Here is a 27,651-nt window from a genome sequence, read left to right on the forward strand (position 1 = left end):
CAAGGTTGTTTCATGGATAAGCCATAACGTGATAAGAATTCATATCCTTGAGGCACACCTGCTGTATGAGGTTCAATTTATATATTCATAATTATATTATATATATCTCTGTATGGTATATTTAGTTTAGAACATATTTTAACCTATAGTTCATATAATGTGTTGTCTATGTGTAACAATGTATCGATTTATATATATATATTGTACTATGTATTTATCATTTAGAATGTATTGTGGAGGATACAGAGACACTGAAGTAAGTTTCTGGTAATTGGATTTCTGAGAAGAGTTAAGTTATTTCAAAACAAAAGTTATTCAGGGATGTAGATAAGTGAAATATACAAGTTCCGATGACAAGTTTTAAGGCCGTCAAATAAATTTTTTATCAAGTTAACATATATTTCAAAAAGATAGGAGAAGACAGTGACTCCAACAAGTCCAGGATATAGGTAATTAAAAGTGTCAGGAAAAGACCTTCCTCAATGATGTATATTAAAAAGGTTAAGAAGGTCATGTGAACGTATCATTAGATATTTCGTTTTAATGTTTAAAGTTGTGATGTTCATCTGCAGTACCACAGTGCCATCTGGAGGCAGATAGACAATATTATATTATTTTATCATTTGTTTTATGCCATATCAAGAGTTAATATGACGTTGTTGTGTTATTAGCATGCGAATACACCCACCTTACCTGATTGGAAATCCCTAATCTAAAGGGGATGATTCTTAGATAAGGGGGGGGGGATTAATTACTCGTGTGCGGAGCAGCAAGGGAGATCCATTGATCCATCCATTCATTCAAGACCAAAAGAAACTCAAAAAGAAAACTTTACCAGAAGAAACTTGGATTATTTTTTGGGTTACTAGGAAAGTTCTTGAGAACTGGTCCCATCTAAACTCTGGCTACCTTTGCCCCGGTAACGTATATTTGTGTTTACTGCTCGTGATATTAAGATATTTCTCTCGGTATATAGCCAAGAGTCCCCATACTGTGGGAATATATAGTGTTAGGTGCCTCCATAATGCTGATTATTCTCTTAGCAAAGATGCATATTGTTAATGGAAGATCTGACATTATTTGAAAAGAGGACTAAAACCCTTGGAAAGTTATTTTCCATAGTCTGATTGCCGAGCTGAATATTTTATCATATTAATATCATATCATATATATTTTTGATTGGTCATAGGAAAACAGAGTCAAGGGATACCAGTTATTTTCCTGTATAATCCGTGTTTTATTGTTATAGCCTGTTTAATAAACAGAAGATCCTAAGTTTCTCTTGGTATGAGTCTGTTTGTTAAAAGTATGACACTGGTTGTCATAAATCACTAAGTCACACTGTACTGATCAGATAGGGGTGTGTTAGCACCACCGTGTGGTAAATTTTGGGTATTATTTTGTAACTTCATCATTTGTTTTGCAATTGTATTGATTTTATATTCTTTGTTTTATAATAAACGATATAGATATTTTGCATATACAATTGTCCCTTTGTTTCACTGCTTCCACAAATCAAATTAAGATACTCGATAAAAGAACTTAGAGGTGTTTATGTCCTCCTGAAGGATCATATAATTTTTTTTTTATATACATTTTTTTTTTTTTTTTTTTATCCTTTCTTTTATATGAAGATTCTTTTTATATAGAAGATATATGACAGTCTGTGGGGCACCTCCTGGTTCATCTGGGGGTCCCTATATACAGAGGTCCATGATATATTTCCCTTGATGGAGTGGATACTATTGTCTCATACGACAATTCAGCACATATACTCAGGACATCTAGTTGAGCGGCTAGGTTGTACAGGAACATACATTTGGTGTTATTTGCATACACACCATATTCAATATATTCATCAAACAAAACCTTTTCACTCAGATGTCGTGCTGCCACAAGAGTGTTTTGACACTCCCCATGTGAAAGCTCCAGTAAGTGGGCCGGTGGGAGGGGCGGGGATGAACTGCGGCTCAGCCGTTCCATTGGCCGTCCCAGGGGCTCGATCCTGTGGAGGGGAGGGACCTCCTCCTTATAACCTGCGCGCTCTTGCGACCGCGTATGGCCATTCTAGAGCTGTTGCCGCAGCCTCAGGACGCGAGGCTGATCGCATACATCTTACCTTTTCAGATGCCGTGGTCAGACCGGAACCGGAAGCCGCGTGCTTCCGATCCGGTAACAGCGTTCCCCGGCTGAGATCGGGGGACCTTGTTACCTTGATCTAATTGACCGAAGCCTCAAGCAGACTTTAGAGTCAATTAGATGTATATATCAATACAAGCCACTAGGTGGCAGCCTTGTATTGATATAGTGCAATTGAAGTCTTCAATGATGGCTATTTAGCCATCACTGAATACTATGGGCATTCAAAAGTTTTTAAAAATATAAAAAATTATAAAAACGTAAAAGTTCTAATCTCCCCCCTTTCCTTAAAATTTAAATACTTAACCAATAAATAAATAAACATCATGGGCATCGCCCACACTATTAAAATATAACAATATTAATGGCACACGACAAATGGCGTAGCGAGGGGGGGGGGGGGACTGCCAATTTGCCATTTTGCCATTTTTTTTTCACTTCAACTACCCAAAAATGTTTTAACCACTTCCCATCTGGGCCCTTTGCCCCCTTCCTGACCAGGCCAAATTTAGCAAAACTGACATATCTCACTTTATGTGGTAATAACTTTGGAACGCCTTTATTTATCCAAGTCATTCAGAGATTGTTTTCTCGTGACACATTGTACTTCATGATAGTCATAAATTTGAGTCAAAATATTTCACCTTTATTTATGAAAAAATCCCAAATTTACCCAAAAATTTAAAAAAAATCGCAATTTTCTAAATTTCAATTTCTCTGCTTTTAAAACAGAAAGTGATACCTCATAAAATATTTATTATTTAACATTCCCCATATGTCTACTTTATGTTGGCATCATTTTGGAAATGTCATTTTATTTTTTTAGGACGTTAGAAGGCTTAGAAGTTTAGAAGCAATTCTTCAAATTTTTAAGAAAATTGCCAAAACCCACTTTATAAGGACCAGTTCAGGTCTGAAGTCACTTTGTGGGGCCTACATAGTGGATACCCCCATAAATGACCCCATTGTAGAAACTACACCCCTCAAGGTATTCAAAACCGATTTTACAAACTTTGTTAACCCTTTAGGCGTTCCACAAGAATTAAAGGAAAATGGAGATCAAATTTTTAAATTTCACTTTTTTGGCCGATTTTCCATTTTAATCAATTTTTTTCTCTAACACATCGATGGTTAACAGCCAAACAAAACTCAATATTTATTACCCAGATTCTGCGGTTTACAGAAACACCCCACATGTGGTCGTAAACTGCTGTATGGGCACACGGCAGGGCGCAGAAGGAAAGGAACTCCACATGGTTTTTAGATGCCATGTCCCATTTGAAGCCCCCTGATGCACCCTTACAGTAGAAACTCCCAAGAAGTGACCCCATTTTGGAAACTAGGGGATAAGGTGCCAGTTTTATTAGTATTTTTTTTGGGTACATATGATTTTTTGATCATTCAATATAACACTTTATGGGGCAAGGTGACCAAAAAATTGGTTGTTTTAGCACAGTTTCTATTTATTTATTTTTACAGCGTTCACCTTAGGGGTTCAGTCAAGTGACATTTTTATAGAGCAGATTGTTACGGACGTGGCGATACCTAATATGTATACTTTTTCTCATTTATTAAAGTTTTACACAATAATAGCATTTTTGAAACCACAAAATTATGTTTTAATGTGTCCATGTTCTGAGAGCTATAGTTTTTTTATTTTTTGAGAGATTTTCTTATGTAGGGGCTCATTTTTTGCGGGATGAGGTGACGGTTTTATTGGTACCATTTTGTGGGACATACGCGTTTTTGATCACTTGGTGTTGCACCTTTTGTGATGCAAGGTGACAAAAATTGCTTGTTTTGACACAGTTTTTTTTTTTTTTTTTTTTACGGTGTTCACCCGAGGGGTTAGGTCATGTGATATTTTTATAGAGCTGGTTTTTACGGACGCGGCAATACCTAATATGTATACTTTTTTTTATTTGTTTCACTTTAACACAATAATAGCATTTTTGAAACCAAAAAAATTATGTTTTAGTGTCTCCATGTTCTAAGAGCTATAGTTTTTTTATTTTTTGAGAGATTTTCTTATGTAGGGGCTCATTTTTTGCGGGATGAGGTGACGGTTTTATTGGCACCATTTTGTGGGACATACGCGTTTTTGATCACTTGGTGTTGCACCTTTTGTGATGCAAGGTGACAAAAATTGCTTGTTTTGACACAGTTTTTTTAATTTATTTTTTACGGTGTTCATCTGAGGGGTTAGGTCATGTGATATTTTTATAGAGCTGGTTTTTACGGACGCGGCAATACTAAATATGTCTATTTTACTTTATTTTTTCTATTTTAATTTTTTTTTTTTTATTCCTAACTTGGGAACTTTTTTTTTTTTACATGTGAAACTTTATTTTATTTTATTTTTTCAACCCTTTATTTTTTTTATTTTTTTTTACACTTTTCGTCCCCCATAAGGTCATACAAGACCTCTGGGGGACATTTGCTTCACTTTTTCTTTTTTTTTTCACTGTTGATTTCTCCTGTAACTGGGGCTGACATAGTAGCCCCAGTTACAGGACAAATGCACCCCTATAGAGGCTGTACAGCAGCAATCCTGCGCTGTACAGCCTCACAGCAGGGCTGATCGAGGTCTCTGAGAGACCTCACACAGCCCCTGCACTCTCCGGTCACGGCGGTCACATGACCGCCGGGCCGGAACAGGAAGCGCACAGCGCTTCCTGCTCTGCAGACACAGCGCTCGGTGAGCGCTGTGTCTGCAGCGATCGTGAAGGCAGGGACACCTGGGCACTGTCCCTGCCTTGTCTTAGGGTTGCCCTGCTGTCACTGACAGCGGGCAACCCGATCAGCAGCTGCACGATTAGCGTGCAGCTGCTATTTCTGACAGGACGTTTTAAAACGTGCTGTCAGAAATAGACGTCCACCCATAGGACGTTTATATCCTATGGGCGGACGTGAGGCGGTTAAGAAAAAGTGATCAAAAAGCCGCACTCACTTAAAATTGATATCACTGAAAAGAACAGTTTGTCCCGCAAAAAATGAGCCCTCACACAGCCCCGTACACCTAGCTACAAAAAGTTATGGGGGTCAAAATATGGTTATGAAAAAAAAAAAAATTCCTCAAAGGTGTGGTATCGTTGGAACCGTACTGACCTGGAGAATGAAGATAACAGGTCAATTTTGCCGCATAGTGTACAATGTAAAAAACAAAAACAAAAAAAAAACCTTTATCAGAATTGTGTTTTTTTTTTTCCCCCCAATTCTATCCCATTTGGAACTTTTTTTTTCCCGCTCCCTACTACATGGTATGCAACCGTAAATTGTGTCATTAGAAAGTACAACTTGTCCCGCAAAAAATAAGCTAGTTGGGACTATGGGAAGGTGGGGAGTGAAAAACGAAAACGCAAAAATGGAAAATCCCAGGGTCCTGAAGGGGTTAATGGCAGTATTGTCGCACACACCTGCTGTGGAGGTAGCACAGGAGCAGTCATACACTGCTAGGGACTACAGTAGGTTGGGTGCATTTGCTGGCTACCGCACTCCCTTCTGAGTAGTCTGTGGTTTTCTTAGTTGATTCGTGTCCACACCCTTGCGACCACGCACGCGGTGTGACGTGTGCTCCAGGCAGACCGGCTGGTTGTTTGGTAGTTTGTCGCTTGAGATGTTGTGGACAGATGTTTATCCACTATGAGGGCTTTAATTTAGGGTAGAGTGTATCCTTCCCGTTTATTTTTTAGATAGATCTAATAAAGATTGATTTTAGTTAATTCCATACAACGTTCCTTTGGTCAGTGATTGGTACTCCTTGGCGGAACGTAAACCACGATTAGTTTTTCAGTGAATCTGGTTGCTGTTGAGGCCTGACAATGGCCTCCGGATCTGCCATGTACAGAAGTCTATCTGGCCTAATAGGCTGAATTTTAGTGTAAAATACACAACATAAGCAGTGCAATGTTTTCTGTTAGGCCTTTTCCACACCAGCGCTCTTAATTTCCATTGTCCTGCTCTGTTATAGGAGAAAATGGAAATGACGGAATTGCCGGATGTGGCACATAACTGACCTGAACAGAGCCAAACAGATCCTATAGAACCTATTGGGGTCTGAATCTGCCGTGCATCACAGTTAGTGTTGAATGAAGCGTGCTTCAGATCCAAGATCCAAAGTCGCTTCGTTCAAAAATTCGTTTGAATGCCGTACGGAGACCCATCTCCATACAGCATTCAAACGAATTTTTGAACGATGCGACTTCGGATCTTGGTTGGTTTAAAAAAAATATATATATATTCTTTTTAAATATATTGAAATTCAAATCGCACCCCCTTCCCCATAATTAAAATAAATAAAAACAGAAAATATATCACAGGCATCGTTATGTCCCAAAATAAATATATTTAAATTATGGGGACCAGAATATGACGATGCAATGAGAAAAATAATTTTATTTATTTCAGTTTTTTTAAGTTTAAGATTTTTTTTCTTCAATATCAAAACACAAGAAAAACCCATATAAATCTGGTATCGCTGTACCACATAGGGAATGCTGTAAAAACAAAACCCGTAAAACTGTGGTGCAATTGCATTTTTTTCCCAATTCCACCCCATTTGGATTTTTTAAAATATTTTTAGCATACTCCATGATATCGTATGCAATATTAAATGTTGAAATTAAAAAGTACAACTTGTTCCCGAAAAAACAAGCTCTCACATGCTATGTAAAAAGGAAAAATAAAAAAAGTTATGGGTCTGGGAAGGCAGGGAACAAAAAATGGCACTGCTGTTTCGTGCCCATATTCATCGGGGGACACAGAGACCGTGGGTATAGCTATGTCCTCTAGGAGGCGCTGACACTAGATAAAGCTGTTAGCGCCTCCCCTGGCAACTATACCCCCTCCAGCCTGGAGAGAGAGCTTCAGTTTTAGCATGGTGTCTGCAGGAGGCAAGACCTCCCTGTCTTATGCAGGGCGGCTTACTGATTCTTTCTTTTTTCTTTTTCCTTTTTCCCTTTTAGGTTTGGGAAACGGAGTCGCCCAGCCTCTCTGTTATCCCGGGGAGCAAGGCCGGTGTCGGAGTCCCTCACCGCTCAACCTCCCCACAGAAGCAAAAGGAGGATCCAGGGCAGCCCAGCTCCCCTTCTTCCCGCCAGCCAAAGGGTCACCTAGGTCCGCCAAAGAAAAAGACCCTCCTGCCATACCAGACTCCTGCCACTCCGGTGCCAGCTGCTGAGGAGGTGACCCTGCTGGAAAAGGGGACCTTGCGGTCCACTTAGGGAGGGTGAAGAGAAGAGGATGAAGATGAGGTGAGTACACGGGACTAGGTAAGTCTGTTTAACCCTCTCCCCCCTCTCTCCCCCTTTGGCGGCAATTGTTTTAAGGGGTCTATAGGGTTAATGGGCACCAGGCTACCCCAGGACATCTTATGGCAGGCCCTCTCTCTCTCCCTCTGTGCCGACGGTTACTTGGGCACAGTGGGGGTTAATAGACCATGCCCTCTGATTCTCAGTGGGCGGCCGAGCGGGCGCTCCTCTCCTTGGCCCCGATATCCAGCGGCATATTCAGTCGCCGCTCCAAAAGGGTTAATGCCGGCACCGACAATATCGCAGACGCCTCGCGCGCCGCGGAGCACTGTAGAGCATGGGGGACTCCGGCTGCGGGGGTGGCTGCCTCTGTCCGACTCCAGGTTCCAGCGGTGGGCGGCGGTGTCTCTTTCCTTCCCGGCCCACTGCACGGGCACCCCCGGCTGATGGGTGCGGATTGCGCGCCTCTCCGGGTCCTTCTGTCCCCCGGGCGTCCGGCGATGTTCCCGGTCGGCCATGTATTAAAATTAGGCCCCGGCTTTGCGGCATACTAGGCTGCAACTTCATCCCCTGGTATGAGGGGGTGGAGGGAGGGTGGCGGGCTGGCGCGAATTCTTCCCGCCTAGCTGTTCCCCTCCCCCAGAAGCCAGCTGAGCACCGCCCCTGGTCTTCAAGTCACTTTAACCCTTCCTGGCCAGCCACTTCTTTTAGGCCGGCATGGGTTATCAAAGGTTAGGCAGTGCAATTGCAAGAATTAACCCTTCCTACCGCTTATCCATTTGAGGCTAGGCATCCCAGTCCCAGAGAGCATTTGATACAGGCCCCGGCTTCCTCAGCACACATCACCGCAGGATCACTGACCGTGCGGTTCCAGACTGGGCCCGTGCCCTGTTCCGGTCACAGGAGGACCTCTCATAGTTCCCAATCCGCCCTACACGGCCGCTTGGTTGATAATTCTGCATGCACCTGCGCAATACAGTGAAGGACCCCTGAAGGATTCCCATACGCCCTCCGGGGCTGCTTGGCTGTCAATCCTCCACCTGCGCAATCAAATGAAGGATCTCTGTCATTTCCAATGCACTCTCCTGGGTCGTTTGGTTGATAATTCTCCATGTGCTCAATTCAATAGAGGACCTCCGTCATTTCCAATCCACCCTCCGTGGTCGTTTGGTTGATAACGCACCGCCTGCGCAATCCGGTGGACGGACCTTTAGAAGTTCCCATTCCACCCTCTGGGTAGTTCAGTTGATAAATCCCCACCTGCGCAGTTCGCAACTGCCAGGGGCGAGATTCTGAGGGGTAGACCTACGCGCAAGCGGACCGCAGGACATCTTTTCTCCTCGAATATCTCCGCACCCCCACCCTTCCTCCCTGGGTCACGCTCAGACACACCCTCCCTCACAAGAGTGGGTCAGTCCGAGGGGGGGTGGGGGGGGGGGAATCACTGATTCAGACCCTGACATGAATCCGAAGCAATCTGCCATGATTGCGTCTACGGTGGCCGGCAGTACTTGTCGTATGCATTACCCCCTTCAATAGGCGGAGTAATTGCACTACTTTGGGATACATACAGTACTTGCCTTATACATTGTCCGCTGCCATAGGTGGACGAAGTACAATAACACTTTCAGTGCCGGACGTACACATTCCCCCTTTTGTAGGTGGTGGAATTGCATCCCCACTGGGTTCAGTATGTGCCGTATGCATTAGCCCCTTCCATAGGTGGCGCGATGACATTATCACTGGTTACAGTGTGTGCTGTATGCATTACCCCCTTACTTAGGTGCAATAATTGCACTCCTATGGGGTACAGGACTCTCCATATGCACTAGTTCCCGCCGTGGGCATTAACCCCCCTTCATAGGTGGAGTATTTTCCCTACCACTGCGTGCGCATTCCACCTTCCATAGGTAGGGTAATTGCACTACCATTGGTTACGGTCCCGACTGTCGCGCTATCCTTCCATAGGCGGAGTGTTGCACATCACCGTGCTTCCCGTTGCATTACCCTCTTCCACTAGTGATCCACTAGCAGGGGAATAACTGAACATCTTGGGATACCGCAAATTCAACAACGCCACGGCTCTCTGTGCCTTAGCTTATTTCACAAGTGGGGCGTGGCAACAGTTGGTACTCGCGGGTGCCCGGTACTCTTACTCTAGTGGTACATGGGTGCCGCCAGTGGATACGGTGGCTATTCCTCATTGTATCCTTCTTTTCTTGTTGGTGCTGGTTTTGGGCATGATTATAACATCACCTGTCTTCTCAGGGGGTTTCCTAGCATCACTTAAGTGTCCTAGAGACCCCCCACCTCCATGGGCCTCCGTTGTTCCAGTCGGTCATGATATTGTCCGCATCAATACGTAGTGCGTACTCCATTGCACATATATGGTGAGTACGTTCCAGCGAGTCGGGTGTTTTCACTGACTCCATATTCTCTATCCACCACTCCTCCTCCTTCTCTGGGAAGTGGTTATGCTGGCACTCTGGTTTTGCTACTACAACGTGTTCTCCTCCACAGGTGCAGCTTTTACGCTAATGCTCGAGTTCGTGGTCGAGGCAGTGGGACATCCCCCTCAGGTAGGGGTCCTACCCTTGCGCTAGCTTTGGGCAGTTGCTCCTGTTCAGCGCCCTTCCAGGTAGAGTTTTTATAAGGTTAGCTCTACTTAACTGGGACAGTATGGTACATGGCTTCTACGGATAGTCTCAGGCCTCCCCCTCAGTTGGCGCTGACGGGGCAAGCGCTGGCTACTACTGTGAGAGCGGTATTTACGTTACCACTACATACTAGGTTTCTTACTGCACAGCTCCAGGTGGTGGATTCTTCTACCACTGAATTCGGTGGCCTCTGCGGGTGGCCCCCTCCTCTGCTGGGGTATAGGGCTAGCAATACAGTGTGACTCCCCTTGCCTGGCCTACTCCTCAGGCGGAGTTTTTGCACAGCCACAAAATCCTTAGGCTACTTCTGTATAGCGCCGGTCTGAGATGGGGAATGGGCTTTAGATCTAGCCTATTCTTCTCCTTCTGTCTTTTCTCCTCTGGCTCATGGTTCATAGCCACCCCGCATGCCTTGGTAGCACGGGGTATTCGTTTTGTGGCTTTCCATTCCAGACACGCTCCGGTCCCGACTGGTGGGCTGTGGTGCCCACCACATCCCTCTTTCCATTTGTCCCGGGTGTGCTAACGGTATCTACACGACAGATTCCCACCTTTCTCTCCCGAGCAAGAGATCCGGAAGCATGCGGCGTGGACGCCCTGATATCTCCTTGGAAGGAGTTCTCCCTCCTTACGTGTTTTCCTCCCTTCCCCTCCTACAAAAGGTTCTACTGAAGATCAAGATGGAGGGCATTCTGACAATCCTAGTCGCTCCGGATTGGCCCCTTGGTCACTGCCATTCAGAGACGACCTTCTTCGCAGGGTCCTGTCTTCCATCAGCATTAAGGTCTCTTCGTTTGACGCCGTGGCTATTGAAACCGCCATTCCGACGCGAAGTGGGTTTTTGGCAGACGTCATCCGCACTATGATTCAGGCCAGGAAGCCTGCATCGCCCAGGATCTATTATAGGACCTGGAGGTCCTTGTTGGGCTTCTGTGAAAACCAGGACATCCCCTCACTCAGGGTTGGACCTTGGTTAGCCCTTAGTTCCTTGAAGGGTCAGGTGTCGGCACTTTCTATCCTTTTAGACACCGCCTTTCCAGCGTCTTCCGGCTCCCCCGGGGGCCCATGAAAACCTTCCTTCAGGGAGTGGCACATACGGTTCTTCCGTACCGTCCTCCTCTACCGCCTGGGATCTGAATATAGTCCTCTCAGCGCTCCAGTCTTCTCCACATCTATCAGACGGGTGTCCGAGTTGGCGGCGCTCTCTTGCAGAGAACCCTTCCTGGTTCTTCACAAGGATAAGGCGGTTCTCCAGCCCGTTCCTTCTTTTACTCCCGAAGGTGGTCTCTGACTTCCATATCAATGAAGAAATTGTCCTTCCTTCACGGTCCCTCTCCTTCACACCCTAGGGAAAGGGAGTTGCATCATTTGGGCATTGTCAAGGCTCTGATGATTTATTAGCAACCTCCGCTCCCTTCTGGCGTACAGACTCTCTTTTTTGTCATTCTGGAGAGTCCTCGCAAGGGATTGCCGGCCTCCAAGGTGGCAATCGCACGTTGGACTCGGTTTACAATTGCTGAAGCATACTGCACCCGGAGCAGGGATCCGCCCTTAGGTGTCACAGCTCACTCCTCCAGAGCGCTGGGCGCTTCTTAGGCTCGGAGGAATCTCGCTTCGGCCGCACAGTGGTACAGGGCAGCTACTTGGTCCTCCTTACACACATTCACAAAATTTTACCAGGTGCATACTTATGCATCGGCGGACGCTGCCTTGGGCCGCATGGTCTTGCAGGCGGCAGTTTCCTAGATTCCTGCAGGGACGCTTGCTTCCATGGGTCTGTGGTTTTTCCCTCCCTGTGGATTGCTTTTGGACGTCCCACTGTTCCTGTGTCCCCCAATGAATATGGGCGAGAAAACGAGATTTTTGTAAAACTTACCAGTAAAATCTTTCTCGCTCTTCATTGGAGGACACAGCACCCACCCACCGTTGTTGTTCGGCCACAGTTGTGGCTGTTGCTGGTTAAAACCCCGTTGTGGTTCCTTGGCATTGTTGCTGTTCCACGTTTTTTCGTTGGTTTACTTGCTTCTCCTACGGCTTGTACACAAACTGAAGCGCTCTCTCCAGGCTGGAGGGGGTATAGCTCCCGGGGGGGGGAGAGCTAACCGCTTTTACTAGTGTCAACGCCTCCTAGAGGACATAGCTATACCCACGGTCTCTGTGTCCCCCAATGAAGAGCGAGAAAGAGATTTTACTGGTAAGTTTTACAAAAATCTTGTTTTCTGTGCTCGCTGGAGGCCCCGGCGGTGATAAATGAGTCGTCGATCAGTTTTAATCTTGGTCTTATATCTTTCCCTTTTTATATACGATTTTTGCTGTGTAGCAGATATTAAAAAAAGGAAAATCCTACCTTGCAGGATACGAATATTCTGATACAATACACCTGAAATGTATGAACCCTTCAGTACGTAGCATGGTTTAAAAGACTGCGGGAAACAGATGAACTTTATGGTAGAAATGATGGCATCTGCCTGCACTTTGCGGTGCCATCTGTTTCCCATGAGCAGCGGATCAGCCGGCGACGGTGACCACTGTGCCCGGGAGCGTGCGCTGCCAACTACATGCGCTGCTTACTTGGATGTAGGCGGTGACCAGGCCCGTAGCTGGCAGGTCCATCTCTTTTTTTGTTTTCTTGATTCCCTGTAGTTCAGCTTTTTATACACAGTTACATGATACTGGTGGCACAGCACCAGACCAAGTCAGTGCAAAGTTGTTACTGTCGTCCAACACAACTAATATTATATCACTAGACCGTCAGTGGTGGACTGGCCATAGACCCTACGGGGAAATTTCCCGGTGGGCCGATGCCCAGGGAGCCACCGGCTGGGTACATAACATGCTAGGAGCATCAGGTACTTATGCATGCTGCAGGTGGCCTCCTGAATTCAACTGCATCCTCAAGATGGTGATACATTTGAATACTGCAGTGAGGGCGGCAGTATTATGTTCTGCACTGTGATGTTTGATTCTGCTGAGGCAGCATTTTGTGCTGCATTGTGGTATTCGGTTCTGCAGGGGCGGTATCTTGTGCTGCACTATGTATTGTCTTTCATTGTCCCTGCCTACTTGTGTTGACCCTCCTTCAATAAATTTGACCCCGCCTGCAACATGGGGCCACTTTGTTTTGTTTTTTTCCAGGTCCACTTTAAGTTCCCAGTCCGCCCCTGTAGACTATGGTGCCAAAGGCAACTCGTGAGCTTATCTGGATTTTGGGCCATATGGACATAGAGGAGGAGTCTCCTGCTTTAAAGGCTATGGACTCCTTCTGGGGATTTTTTATGTTTATGTTCGCCTTTTACTAAATTTGGTTTTTGGAATACAGGGGCTAAAAATCAGTCTTTATCACTTCTCGGTCCTGTCAGCTGACAGCTCATGTGACGCCTTATCTCTCATCTCCTGACCTCCTAAACACTCATTATAACTAAACTCTTATCAAGCTGATAATATGGCTTAGGTGACTGTTTGAGGTCAGGAGATCAGAGGTAAGGCTTTACGTGAGTCGTCTGCTGACGGGACTGAGAAGGGATGCTTTTATTTATATATTTATTATTTTTAATAAATGAAAAAATTATTTTAGCTCAAAATGAGTTAAATGCAATAATAATAAATAAAAAAAATATTGCCCCAAACGTGTCCGTAGCCTTTAAATCGCCACCTGTAAAGATAGATCTGCTGTAAAGAGCAGCTGTTCAGACCATGTCTTTCACATACTAATGGACTCCGCATGCAGAAGGCCAGGGGATCCCCTATGGACACCCTTAGCTTTCCTCATCGAAACCTGGGTGACCGCCTTTTGTGTATGGGGAGGTCAGGAGAGAGAGCTGCCAGCAGGTAGGTTGTATGTCATCAGCCCCGAGGCGGTGTCGGCTATACTCGTCTGAGCTTTCATCCAATCAGTTTTCACTATTAGAATTGGGTAAATGTCCTGCGTTCTAATCCTTTTCACCTGTCACATTCTTGTAGTCGTGTCTGTGGAGAAGGTACGACCGGTCCCTTGAAAGCCTCGACCTGAGCAGTCTCGCAAATGATCCGGGTAAGAAGCGCTCCTTTAAAATCTTTGTGTGATTGAGGAAGAATTAGAGAAAGGTATGGGGCATTATGGGAAATAAAAATAATAAATGCATAATGTGCCTGTAGGGGGAGCTCCTGTCCTGGGGGGGGGATCAGTTACAAGCAAATGCAATCCTGCTGTGGTAGCAGTAATAGTCGGCCTGCAGCCCTCCTGGATGTGCCCTCTATAAGCCCGGTAAGCCTGGCAGTATCGTTGCTGTGAGCAGGAAGGGGTTAAAGGCAGAGTTCCTGGTAATAGATGTGGGTGCAGCGAGGGTAATGCAGTTACCCCCCCCCCCCCCCCCCAGACCCTCCGGCGGCTCCGCGCACACCAAGGTGCTCATTGTGATGTGATGTGTGCTACATTGTGTTCTGGCAGCGCTCCCTGCCAGTAATTGCTTTTAGCAGGGGGGAGTCTGTGCCATGTGTGACTTCACCACATCCACGTTGTACAAGTGCAGCGCGTATATCTGTGGACAAATGCCCCCTGCTTCCAGGATTTGTCACTGTGCATGGAATGATGGAAAATAGAATGCACTTACAGTTCTGTGATCGTCTGACATGAAATCAGGTTATCTGTGTACAGACGTCACTGCAGAAGGGTGGATGCTGTCGCCCTCTTGTGGAAAGGGGAGATTATAACAGGTGAATCATGCTGTAGTACAGTCCAGTTTCTCTTACGTGGTTGCTATATGGCAAAGGGAACTGACAACCTTTAAAATATACCATATATCTAATCCAGATGTAGATTCACTGTGTATATACATTACTTATCCTGTACAGATCCTGAGTTACATCCTGTATTATACTCCAGAGCTGCACTCACTATTCTGCTGGTGCAGTCACTGTGTACATTTATGTGCCCACTTTCTCAAGTCCATCTCCGGCAGCGAGGAGAGCTCGTCATGTGAGCACTTCTCTTTCCTCATTCTAGGGATCGTTGGGGTCTCAGCACTCAGACCCCCACAATCAAAACCTTTAATATGTCTCTATGACATATCAAACGCTGCCGGAGATGGACTTGAGAAAGTGGGCCCATAACTGTACACAGTGACTGCACCAGCAGAATAGTGAGTGCAGCTCTGGAGTATAATACAGGATGTAACTCATGATCAGTACAGGATAAGTAATGAATGTACACAGTGACTCCACCAGCAGAATAGTGAGCACAGCTCTGGAGTATAATACAGGATGTAACTCAGGATCAGTACAGGATAAGTAATGTAATGTATGTACACAGTGACTCCACCAGCAGAATAGTGAGTGCAGCTCTGGAGTATAATACAGGATGTAACTCAGGATCAGTACAGGATAAGTAATGTATGTACACAGTGACTCCACCAGCAGAATAGTGAGTGCAGCTCTGGAGTATAATACAGGATGTAACTCAGGATCAGTACAGGATAAGTAATGTATGTACACAGTGACTCCACCAGCAGAATAGTGAGTGCAGCTCTGGAGTATAATACAGGATGTAACTCAGGATCAGTACAGGATAAGTAATGTATGTACACAATGACTGCACCAGCAGAATAGTGAGTGCAGCTCTGGGGTATAATACAAGATGTAACTCAGGATCGGTACAGGATAAGTAATGTATGTACACAGTGACTGCACCAGCAGAATAGTGAGTGCAGCTCTGGGGTATAATACAGGATGTAACTCAGGATCAGTACAGGATAAGTAATGTAATGTATGTACTCAGTGACTCCACCAGCAGAATAGTGAGTGCAGCTCTGGGGTATAATACAGGATGTAACTCAGGATCAGTACAGGATAAGTAATGTGTGTACACAGTGACTCCACCAGCAGAATAGTGAGTGCAGCTCTGGAGTATAATACAGGATGTAACTCAGGATCAGTACAGGATAAGTAATGTATGTACACAGTGACTGCACCAGCAGAATAGTGAGTGCAGCTCTTGAGTATAATACAGGATGTAACTCAGGGTCAGTACAGGATAAGTAATGTATGTACACAGTGACTCCACCAGCAGAATAGTGAGTGCAGCTCTGGAGTATAATACAGGATGTAACTCAGGATCAGTACAGGATAAGTAATGTAATGTATGTACACAGTGACTCCACCAGCAGAATAGTGAGTGCAGCTCTGGAGTATAATACAGGATGTAACTCAGGATCAGTACAGGATAAGTAATGTATGTACACAGTGACTGCACCAGCAGAATAGTGAGTGCAGCTCTGGAGTATAATACAGGATGTAACTGAGGATCAGTACAGGATAAGTAATGTATGTACACAGTGACTGCACCAGCAGAATAGTGAGTGCAGCTCTGGAGTATAATACAGGATGTAACTCAGGATCAGTACAGGATAAGTAATGTATGTACACAGTGACTGCACCAGCAGAATAGTGAGTGCAGCTCTTGAGTATAATACAGGATGTAACTCAGGATCAGTACAGGATAAGTAATGTATGTACACAGTGACTGCACCATCAGAATAGTGAGTGCAGCTCTGGAGTATAATACAGGATGTAACTCAGGATCAGTACAGGATAAGTAATGTATGTACACAGTGACTGCACCAGCAGAATAGTGAGTGCTGCTCTGGAGTATAATACAGGATGTAACTGAGGATCAGTACAGGATAAGTAATGTATGTACACAGTGACTCCACCAGCAGAATAGTGAGTGCAGCTCTGGAGTATAATACAGGATGTAACTCAGGATCAGTACAGGATAAGTAATGTAATGTATGTACACAGTGACTCCACCAGCAGAATAGTGAGTGCAGCTCTGGAGTATAATACAGGATGTAACTCAGGATCAGTACAGGATAAGTAATGTATGTACACAGTGACTGCACCAGCAGAATAGTGAGTGCAGCTCTGGAGTATAATACAGGATGTAACTGAGGATCAGTACAGGATAAGTAATGTATGTACACAGTGACTGCACCAGCAGAATAGTGAGTGCAGCTCTGGAGTATAATACAGGATGTAACTCAGGATCAGTACAGGATAAGTAATGTATGTACACAATGACTGCACCAGCAGAATAGTGAGTGCAGCTCTGGGGTATAATACAAGATGTAACTCAGGATCGGTACAGGATAAGTAATGTATGTACACAGTGACTGCACCAGCAGAATAGTGAGTGCAGCTCTGGGGTATAATACAGGATGTAACTCAGGATCAGTACAGGATAAGTAATGTATGTACACAATGACTGCACCAGCAGAATAGTGAGTGCAGCTCTGGGGTATAATACAGGATGTAACTCAGGATCAGTACAGGATAAGTAATGTGTGTACACAGTGACTCCACCAGCAGAATAGTGAGTGCAGCTCTGGAGTATAATACAGGATGTAACTCAGGATCAGTACAGGATAAGTAATGTATGTACACAGTGACTGCACCAGCAGAATAGTGAGTGCAGCTCTTGAGTATAATACAGGATGTAACTCAGGGTCAGTACAGGATAAGTAATGTATGTACACAGTGACTGCACCAGCAGAATAGTGAGTGCAGCTCTGGAGTATAATACAGGATGTAACTCAGGATCAGTACAGGATAAGTAATGTATGTACACAGTGACTGCACCAGCAGAATAGTGAGTGCTGCTCTGGAGTATAATACAGGATGTAACTGAGGATCAGTACAGGATAAGTAATGTATGTACACAGTGACTCCACCAGCAGAATAGTGAGTGCAGCTCTGGAGTATAATACAGGATGTAACTCAGGATCAGTACAGGATAAGTAATGTAATGTATGTACACAGTGACTCCACCAGCAGAATAGTGAGTGCAGCTCTGGAGTATAATACAGGATGTAACTCAGGATCAGTACAGGATAAGTAATGTATGTACACAGTGACTGCACCAGCAGAATAGTGAGTGCAGCTCTGGAGTATAATACAGGATGTAACTGAGGATCAGTACAGGATAAGTAATGTATGTACACAGTGACTGCACCAGCAGAATAGTGAGTGCAGCTCTGGAGTATAATACAGGATGTAACTCAGGATCAGTACAGGATAAGTAATGTATGTACACAGTGACTGCACCAGCAGAATAGTGAGTGCAGCTCTTGAGTATAATACAGGATGTAACTCAGGATCAGTACAGGATAAGTAATGTATGTACACAGTGACTGCACCATCAGAATAGTGAGTGCAGCTCTGGAGTATAATACAGGATGTAACTCAGGATCAGTACAGGATAAGTAATGTATGTACACAGTGACTGCACCAGCAGAATAGTGAGTGCAGCTCTGGAGTATAATACAGGATGTAACTCAGGATCAGTACAGGATAAGTAATGTATGTACACAGTGTATGCACCAGCAGAATAGTGAGTGCAGCTCTGGAGTATAATACAGGATGTAACTGAGGATCAGTACAGGATAAGTAATGTAATGTATGTACACAGTGACTGCACCAGCAGAATAGTGAGTGCTGCTCTGGAGTATAATACAGGATGTAACTGAGGATCAGTACAGGATAAGTAATGTATGTACACAGTGACTCCACCAGCAGAATAGTGAGTGCAGCTCTGGAGTATAATACAGGATGTAACTCAGGATCAGTACAGGATAAGTAATGTAATGTATGCACACAGTGACTCCACCAGCAGAATAGTGAGTGCAGCTCTGGGGTATAATACAAGATGTAACTCAGGATCGGTACAGGATAAGTAATGTATGTACACAGTGACTGCACCAGCAGAATAGTGAGTGCAGCTCTGGGGTATAATACAGGATGTAACTCAGGATCAGTACAGGATAAGTAATGTATGTACACAATGACTGCACCAGCAGAATAGTGAGTGCAGCTCTGGGGTATAATACAGGATGTAACTCAGGATCAGTACAGGATAAGTAATGTGTGTACACAGTGACTCCACCAGCAGAATAGTGAGTGCAGCTCTGGAGTATAATACAGGATGTAACTCAGGATCAGTACAGGATAAGTAATGTATGGAGACAGTGACTGCACCAGCAGAATAGTGAGTGCAGCTCTGGAGTATAATACAGGATGTAACTCAGGATCAGTACAGGATAAGTAATGTATGTACACAGTGACTGCACCAGCAGAATAGTGAGTGCAGCTCTTGAGTATAATACAGGATGTAACTCAGGGTCAGTACAGGATAAGTAATGTACAGTGAGGAACATAAGTATTTGAACACCCTGCGATTTTGCAAGTTCTCCCACTTAGAAATCATGGAGGGGTCTGAAATTCACATTGTAGGTGCATTCCCACTCTGAGAGACACAATAAAAATAAAAAAAAAGGAAAGGAAATCACATTGTATGGTTTTTAAAGAATTAATTTGTCTTGCACTGCTGAACATAAATATTTGAACACCTGAGAAAATCAGTGTTAATATTTGGTACAGAAGCCTTTGTTTGCAATTACAGAGGTCAAACGTTTCCTGTAGTTCTTGACCAGGTTTGCACACAATGCAACAGAGATTTTGGCCCACTCCTCCACACAGATCTCCTCTAGATCTGTCAGGTTTCGGGGCTGTCGCTGAGAAAAACTGCCTCCAAAGATGTTCTATTGTATTTAGGTCTGAAGACTGGCTAGGCCACTCCAGAACCTTGATATGCTTCTTACAGAGCCACTACTTGTTTATCCTGGCTGTGTGCTTTGGGTCGTTGTCATGTTGGAAGACCCAGCCACGACCCATCTTCAATGCTCTGACTGTTGCTCAAAATCTCACAATAAATGGCCTCATTCATCCTCTCCTTAATACAGTGCAGTCGTCCTGTCCCCTTCGCAGAAAAGCGCCCCCAAAGCATGATGTTACCACCCCCATGCTTCACAGTAGGGATGGTGCTCTTGGGATGCAACTCATCCTTCTTTTTCCTCCAAACACGACGAGTGAAGTTTAGACCAAAAAGTTCTACTTTGGTCTCATCCTACCACATGACTTTCTCCCATGCCTCCTCTGGATCAGCCAGATGGTCATTGGCAAACTTCAGACAGGCCTGGACATGTGATGACTTGAGCAGGGGAACCTTCCGTGCAATGCATGATTTGAAACCATGACGGCGTAGTGTTCTACCGACAGTGACCTTTGAAACTGTGGTCCCAGCTCTCTTCATGTCATTGACCAGCTCCTCCCTTGTAGTTCTGGGCTGATTCTTCACCTTTCTTATCATCAGTGATACCCCACGAGGTGAGATCTTGCATGGAGCCCCAGTCCGAGGGAGACTGACAGTCGTCTTTAGCCTCTTCCATTTTCTAACAATTGCTCCAACAGTTGATCTATTTTCGTCAAGCTTCTTGGCAATTGCCCCGTAGCCCTTTCCAGCCTTGTGGAGGTCCACAATTTTGTCTCTGGTGTCTTTTGACAGCTTTTTGGTCTTGCCCATGGTAGTAGTTGGCGTCTGACTGACTGTGGGGTGGACAGGTGTCTTTAAAGAGCTCAGACAGGTGCTACTAAGTTAGATTAATGAGTGGAGTAGAGGTGGAATTTTTAAAGGCACAGTAACAGGTCTTTGAGAGCCAGAATTCTTGCTGTTTCTCAGGTGTTCAAATACTTATGTTCAGCAGTGCAAGACAAATAAATTCTTTAAAAATCATACAATGTGATTTCCTGATTTATTTATTTTTATTCTGTCTCTCAGAGTGGGAATGCACCTACAATGTGAATTTTAGACTCCTCCATGATCTCTAAGTGGGAGAACTTGCAAAATTGCTGAGTGTTCAAATACTTCTGTTCCTCACTGTATGTACACAGTGACTGCACCAGCAGAATAGTGAGTGCAGCTCTGGAGTATAATACAGGATGTAACTCAGGATCAGTACAGGATAAGTAATGTATGTACACAGTGACTGCACCAGCAGAATAGTGAGTGCTGCTCTGGAGTATAATACAGGATGTAACTGAGGATCAGTACAGGATAAGTAATGTATGTACACAGTGACTCCACCAGCAGAATAGTGAGTGCAGCTCTGGAGTATAATACAGGATGTAACTCAGGATCAGTACAGGATAAGTAATGTAATGTATGTACACAGTGACTCCACCAGCAGAATAGTGAGTGCAGCTCTGGAGTATAATACAGGATGTAACTCAGGATCAGTACAGGATAAGTAATGTATGTACACAGTGACTGCACCAGCAGAATAGTGAGTGCAGCTCTGGAGTATAATACAGGATGTAACTGAGGATCAGTACAGGATAAGTAATGTATGTACACAGTGACTGCACCAGCAGAATAGTGAGTGCAGCTCTGGAGTATAATACAGGATGTAACTCAGGATCAGTACAGGATAAGTAATGTATGTACACAGTGACTGCACCAGCAGAATAGTGAGTGCAGCTCTTGAGTATAATACAGGATGTAACTCAGGATCAGTACAGGATAAGTAATGTATGTACACAGTGACTGCACCAGCAGAATAGTGAGTGCAGCTCTGGAGTATAATACAGGATGTAACTCAGGATCAGTACAGGATAAGTAATGTATGTACACAGTGACTGCACCAGCAGAATAGTGAGTGCAGCTCTGGAGTATAATACAGGATGTAACTCAGGATCAGTACAGGATAAGTAATGTATGTACACAGTGTATGCACCAGCAGAATAGGGAGTGCAGCTCTGGAGTATAATACAGGATGTAACTGAGGATCAGTACAGGATAAGTAATGTAATGTATGTACACAGTGACTGCACCAGCAGAATAGTGAGTGCTGCTCTGGAGTATAATACAGGATGTAACTGAGGATCAGTACAGGATAAGTAATGTATGTACACAGTGACTCCACCAGCAGAATAGTGAGTGCAGCTCTGGAGTATAATACAGGATGTAACTCAGGATCAGTACAGGATAAGTAATGTAATGTATGTACACAGTGACTCCACCAGCAGAATAGTGAGTGCAGCTCTGGAGTATAATACAGGATGTAACTCAGGATCAGTACAGGATAAGTAATGTATGTACACAGTGACTGCACCAGCAGAATAGTGAGTGCAGCTCTGGAGTATAATACAGGATGTAACTGAGGATCAGTACAGGATAAGTAATGTATGTACACAGTGACTGCACCAGCAGAATAGTGAGTGCAGCTCTGGAGTATAATACAGGATGTAACTGAGGATCAGTACAGGATAAGTAATGTATGTACACAGTGACTGCACCAGCAGAATAGTGAGTGCAGCTCTGGAGTATAATACAGGATGTAACTGAGGATCAGTACAGGATAAGTAATGTATGTACACAGTGACTGCACCAGCAGAATAGTGAGTGCAGCTCTGGAGTATAATACAGGATGTAACTCAGGATCAGTACAGGATAAGTAATGTAATATATGTACACAGTGACTGCACCAGCAGAATAGTGAGTGCAGCTCTGGAGTATAATACAGGATGTAACTGAGGATCAGTACAGGATAAGTAATGTATGTACACAGTGACTGCACCAGCAGAATAGTGAGCGCAGCTCTGGAGTATAATACAGGATGTAACTGAGGATCAGTACAGGATAAGTAATGTATGTACACAGTGACTGCACCAGCAGAATAGTGAGTGCAGCTCTGGAGTATAATACAGGATGTAACTCAGGATCAGTACAGGATAAGCAATGTATGTACACAGTGACTGCACCAGCAGAATAGTGAGTGCAGCTCATAATGCTGGTGCACTATTAATAAATTTCCCCCTGTAGAGAGAGCGTGAGTCCTGCATCCTAACCCTGCCGCACACAGTGGTCTGCATCCGGACTGACACGTGTTGCAGTCCACACTCTGTGGTCCTTGAATATGGCCGACAGCTGGGCCAGGACTGATGGAAGAATACAGCGTCTCATGAATCTGCCTTTCTCTTCACAGATTTACTTTCCGCCAACATTCACTTTTCTGTGAACAATACTTCTGTAACAGGAATTCTTCTGCAAGTCATATCGGAGTGTTACCCCCAGGTAATAATAAACCCGGGGTGGTCGCCCCCAGCACAGTCAACTGACTCCGAAAGGTGAAGTAGCAAGGTGTAACCACAACCTGCCAGCGCTGGGTTGTGTGTGGCATTGCATCTCCGCATCATTCGCTTAAAAAGGGTGCATGTCAGCGGGGTCAACCCTATTAAATTGGGCCTTCTGGTACGGTTGATCCTGCTGATTTTGACGATACCTGTCTTTTGAATATCGGTTCCGGAGTTCTTCAGGAAAAAAAAAAGGCTTTTATTCTTTGTCGATGAGGGCTTCAGTGCACTGGGGGCATCACCTGCATGAGGTTTGTGGCCAGCCTACATCTTACACCTAATCTCTGTCCAGCTGACGTCAACGTGACTGGTGCAGACCCCCACTTTTTGCTCTTCAGCAAGATCAACCCTTCAGCATCCTCCGTGATAACGAGATTTGGTTTCTGTTTTGTAGCTTCTCTCTTTGAATCTGAGCTACAACAATCTCTCCAAGCTGACTGGGTTTGCACATCTGTTTTACCTGACCCCTCATCTGCAGAGCCTGGACCTCTCCTATAATAAGGTACGTTGCTTCCTTGCCCGGGATTCCTATATACAGTAGCCTATAGACCATGTCCATGCATAGGATGTTCATCTCCGCGCCCATCCATGCCATACACCTTGCTTTTCGGAATTGATTGTCTACGCTAGAGCCAGCGTTTTTGGTGCGGTAGTAACACCTTACCTCTACGCGTTCTGTTCCAGCTCTGCAAAGTTCAAGACCTGGATCTCATCCACAACCTGGAGCTGAGAGAGCTGTGGCTGGAAGGAAATCCTCTGCGCGGGGCCGCTGAAAGCCACTCCGCCTACTACAGGTACCATTACAGCAGCTTGGGTTGGTGTGGCTGTTTTTTTAAAAACATTTTTTGTATTTTTTTTTATATATTGTTTTTGCTTAGGCCTCGTGCACACAACCGTAATTTTGTTCTGCATCCAATGCGCGTTTTTTGCATATCAGATACAGACCCCATTCATTACCATGGGGGCTCAAAAAATGCGGACAGCACACGGTGTGCTCTCCGCATCCGCATGTCCACAAATATAAATAAATAAAACGTGTCCTATACTTGTCGGTTTTTTTGTGGGCAAGGATAGGACATTAAACGCAAATGGTGGCATGCACACGGCTGGTATCTGGCCGCAAAACACTCGCAGTTGTGTGCACGAGGCCTAATGCTGCATCTCAGAGACTTTCACCCTTTTCTCTTTTTTTTTTTTTTTTGCACTTTTCCACTATACTGTCTCCACAGGAGGTTATTTTACCTGTACCTGGGGTTCACATAGTCACCGGCAGAGCTGATCTCCGTCCGCTAAGACCCAGCAGCTCAGCCCTGCTGTGGGAGGGGGGGTGGTCCGATAAAGGCAGCAGCAATGGGCAGTCATTGAGGGGTTTCACAAATACAATTGACTGACTCCTGTCTTTTCTTTCACAGACTGATAACCTATCACTTCCCTGCTATTGAAAAGCTGGTGAGTTTTTCACTAAACTTGAGGTTCAGCTCTGCTGCGTAGAACCTCATAGACTTTAGTATTGTCAGCAGGATGTAGTCAGAGGTTTAGGGCCATGAAAAGCCAACACACTGTCAGTTTTTCATGGCCATTTTCGCAGCCATTTCCTGGCCGTCTGTCTGTTTTAACAGCCCTAAAAAAAATGATTCAGGCTTTCACACTGGTGTTTTAAATTCCATTTGTGAGATCTGTTTCAGGGATCTCACAAACGGTTCAAAACGGATCAGTTCAGCCCCAATGCATTCTGAATGGATAAGGATCCGTTCAGAATGCATCAGTTTGGCTCCGTTCCGCTCTGGAGGCTGCTTGCAGCGTTTTGGTGTCCGCCTGGCGATGCGGAGCCAAACGGATCCGTCCTGACTTACAGTGTAAGTCAATGGGGGCGGATCCGTTTTCACTGACACAATATGGTACAATTGAAAACGGATCCGTCCTCCATTGACTTTCAATGTAAGTCAGGACGGATCCGTTTTGACTTTGTTCATTATAATGCAGACGGATCCGTTCTGAACGGATACAATCGTTTGCATTATAGGTGCGGATCCGTCTGTGCAGACACCAGTCGGATCCGCACCGAACACAGGTGTGAAAGTAGCCTCAATTGTCTTTTTTTTTTATCCCAACCCCTGCAGTGCCCTCTGTTTACATAATGCCCTCCCTAGTGCCCCCCATTATTATTAATGTCCCCATTAGCGCTTTGTGGTATTACAAATGACCCTCTTGTCAGCCCTAGTATTATTATTGCCCCCCTGGTGGCCCCCAGTATTATGAAGGAGTGCTTCCGGGTCTTTGTGGCCAGGCCGCAAAAGATAGGACAATTCCTATCTTTGGCTGCATCTTGTAGATCACGGACCCATTGAAGTTACCGCCATGTCATACGTGGCCAGTGTCTTGTGTTTTGCGGTCCGCAAAACGGACACGGTCGTGTGAATGGGGCCTAATAATACCCACCTGATCCGCTTGGACTCGCAGGGACACTCGCTCTTTACTGGATGCAGCAGAAAAGGACCTGTGCTCCCAGAGTGGTGACGTCATCATCATGTTTCAAAAGTCAGGTCCTGCTGCATCCAGTAAAGAGTGAGTGTCCCTGTGCGTGCAAGCGGATGAGGTGGGTATTATTATTATCATCAATTTTTTTATTTAACCCCTGAAAGACCAAGTGTACCCATTTTTAATGGCGGGTGCACTTCTGGCTAAACGGCCGTGTCACGTCTGTCTTGGCCCCATTGATTCCGTGCAAAAAAAGCCAAATTATAGGAGATGTCCACTATTTACTGGCCTTGTGACTAGCCCCATAGAGTCTGCAAACGGCCGTTGTGTGAATGTAGCCTAAAGTGGTTGTCCCACCTGGTAGGTAGGGTCTACAGCCCAGTTGTTATCTTCTTGTACTGCAGGCATCTAGAGGGCAATGATCTTCCCTCCTCTCCTCCCAAACGAAAACGATTAACGCCTAATGGGTTTTCAACCCCCCCCCACAACCTGGACGGTTAGGTGTAGCAGAGTCCGCCATTCTCGCAGCACGCCGGGTCCATGCATGCACTAAGCCAATAGACCTATTTAACTACATCTGCCCAAGAAGTTGGCAGAATTAAATTCCCAGGATTTCTGCCGTTTTTGATCGTACCGGTTACCTCTCATGTCGTGGAGCGTCACTCTTGTCTTCTGTGTTGCAGGACGGGCTGATTTTTAAAGAAAATCTATTTTTTGAGCAAGAAGAACCCAAACCTCTCCCAGAGACAAAGGTCAGCAGGATCAACCCCTTTAAACCAGTCATACATGTTTTGTCCAAATGTTTTAGCACTCCAAATCTTCTACTCTAGTCACACCCTGAGCTGCGTTCAGAATTATGCTGGCTGTCCTGGAAATTCTGTAATTTAGCACTCTCTTAAACGGGTAGTGTCACCCCAGACATTGGTGGCGCATATCGCTAGGATACGGCACCAATGTAAGAGAGGTGGGACCCGCCCCTGTCTCGAGAACGAGGCCCCCCAAAGTGAACGAGAGCGCACCGCATATGCGCAGCGTGCTCCTCATTCACTTCTACAGTAGTCCTGAAAATAGGCGAGAGAGCGCACTTTGGCTATTTTCGGAAGCCCCATAGAAATGAATGAAGAGTGCAAGCGCGGCCGCCGCACGGTTCGTCTCTCTGGGACTGCGGGAAATAGCCAATAGAAATGAATGGAGGGCACTGCTGTTCTCTATTCACTTTGGAGGTCCTGTTCTAGAGAGAGGTGAGGGTCCCGCACATAGATGACATTGATGGCATATCCTAGCGAGGTGAGCCAGTCTCGTTAATATTGTTATAGCATGGTTTAAAGATTTGCGGCCTGGTGTGAACACTGTATATCAAACCAGGGCACCATGAATGTCCGAGAATGATTTGTAGAGATGCTGAACCAGCAGGGAGGTCGGGGAACCAGCAGGGAGGTCGGGGAACCAGCCGATGTGATTAGAGTACAGACTATAATGGACTCAGTATGGATTACAGATATAGGAGCTACCATTACAGTATTTCCGTGATGCCTTTGTGATTTTTCTTTTAATGCGATATATTTTATCTTCTAGGGAAGCTTTTTTGTTAGCGACGAGATCAAATCTTACTTGGCAAAGTTTCTGCACCAGTAAGTCACATGCATCCTGATATGAATTGATCACCGGGGTGTTGCATGATATCGATTCATGGGCAGGATGTGTAAGAACGAAGATTTTCGCTATGTCATAGGGGGTCGGTGCTGATTCTGACACAGAGATCCAAATCCCTTGCTTTTTTTTTCAGCCATGGAGTTAAAAAGCCACCACTAGAGGGAGCTCACTGCACCCGAATATATACAGAGCCCATTGAACTCAATCATAAGTCCTGCTTCAGGAAAAACTTTTTGCCATAGGCTGGCAGCATCTGGAAATATCATTTATTTTTATTTATTTTTATATTCTTTAAGAACCCTTTTTACTGACAGGCACTACGACAATGTGCAGCACGCACAAGATAAATAGCTTCTTAATTTCACTGCTTATTATAGGTCAGACCCTGACTAACCCTTAGGGCTCATTCACACGACAGTATGAATGAGTCCGCATCCGTTCCAGAATTCTGCGGAACGGGTGCGGACCCATTCATT

General features: G+C 45.0%; 1 protein-coding gene across 1 annotated transcript in view; it reads left to right on the forward strand.

Annotated features, from left to right (window-relative positions):
* LOC120999352 (nuclear RNA export factor 1-like) overlaps positions 1-27,651 on the forward strand; it is a 63,363-nt gene that overhangs the window by 12,386 nt on the left and 23,326 nt on the right. The window contains exons 5-11 of the mRNA XM_040430220.1: positions 14,006-14,075; positions 22,897-22,985; positions 23,439-23,546; positions 23,729-23,838; positions 24,457-24,493; positions 26,206-26,274; positions 27,098-27,153. Coding sequence (XP_040286154.1) covers positions 14,006-14,075; positions 22,897-22,985; positions 23,439-23,546; positions 23,729-23,838; positions 24,457-24,493; positions 26,206-26,274; positions 27,098-27,153 — 539 coding nt within the window. The remainder of the gene's footprint in view (positions 1-14,005; positions 14,076-22,896; positions 22,986-23,438; positions 23,547-23,728; positions 23,839-24,456; positions 24,494-26,205; positions 26,275-27,097; positions 27,154-27,651) is intronic.

Source organism: Bufo bufo, chromosome 4 (genome assembly GCF_905171765.1).
Source record: "Bufo bufo chromosome 4, aBufBuf1.1, whole genome shotgun sequence".
In the NCBI taxonomy this organism is placed as follows: domain Eukaryota; kingdom Metazoa; phylum Chordata; class Amphibia; order Anura; family Bufonidae; genus Bufo; species Bufo bufo.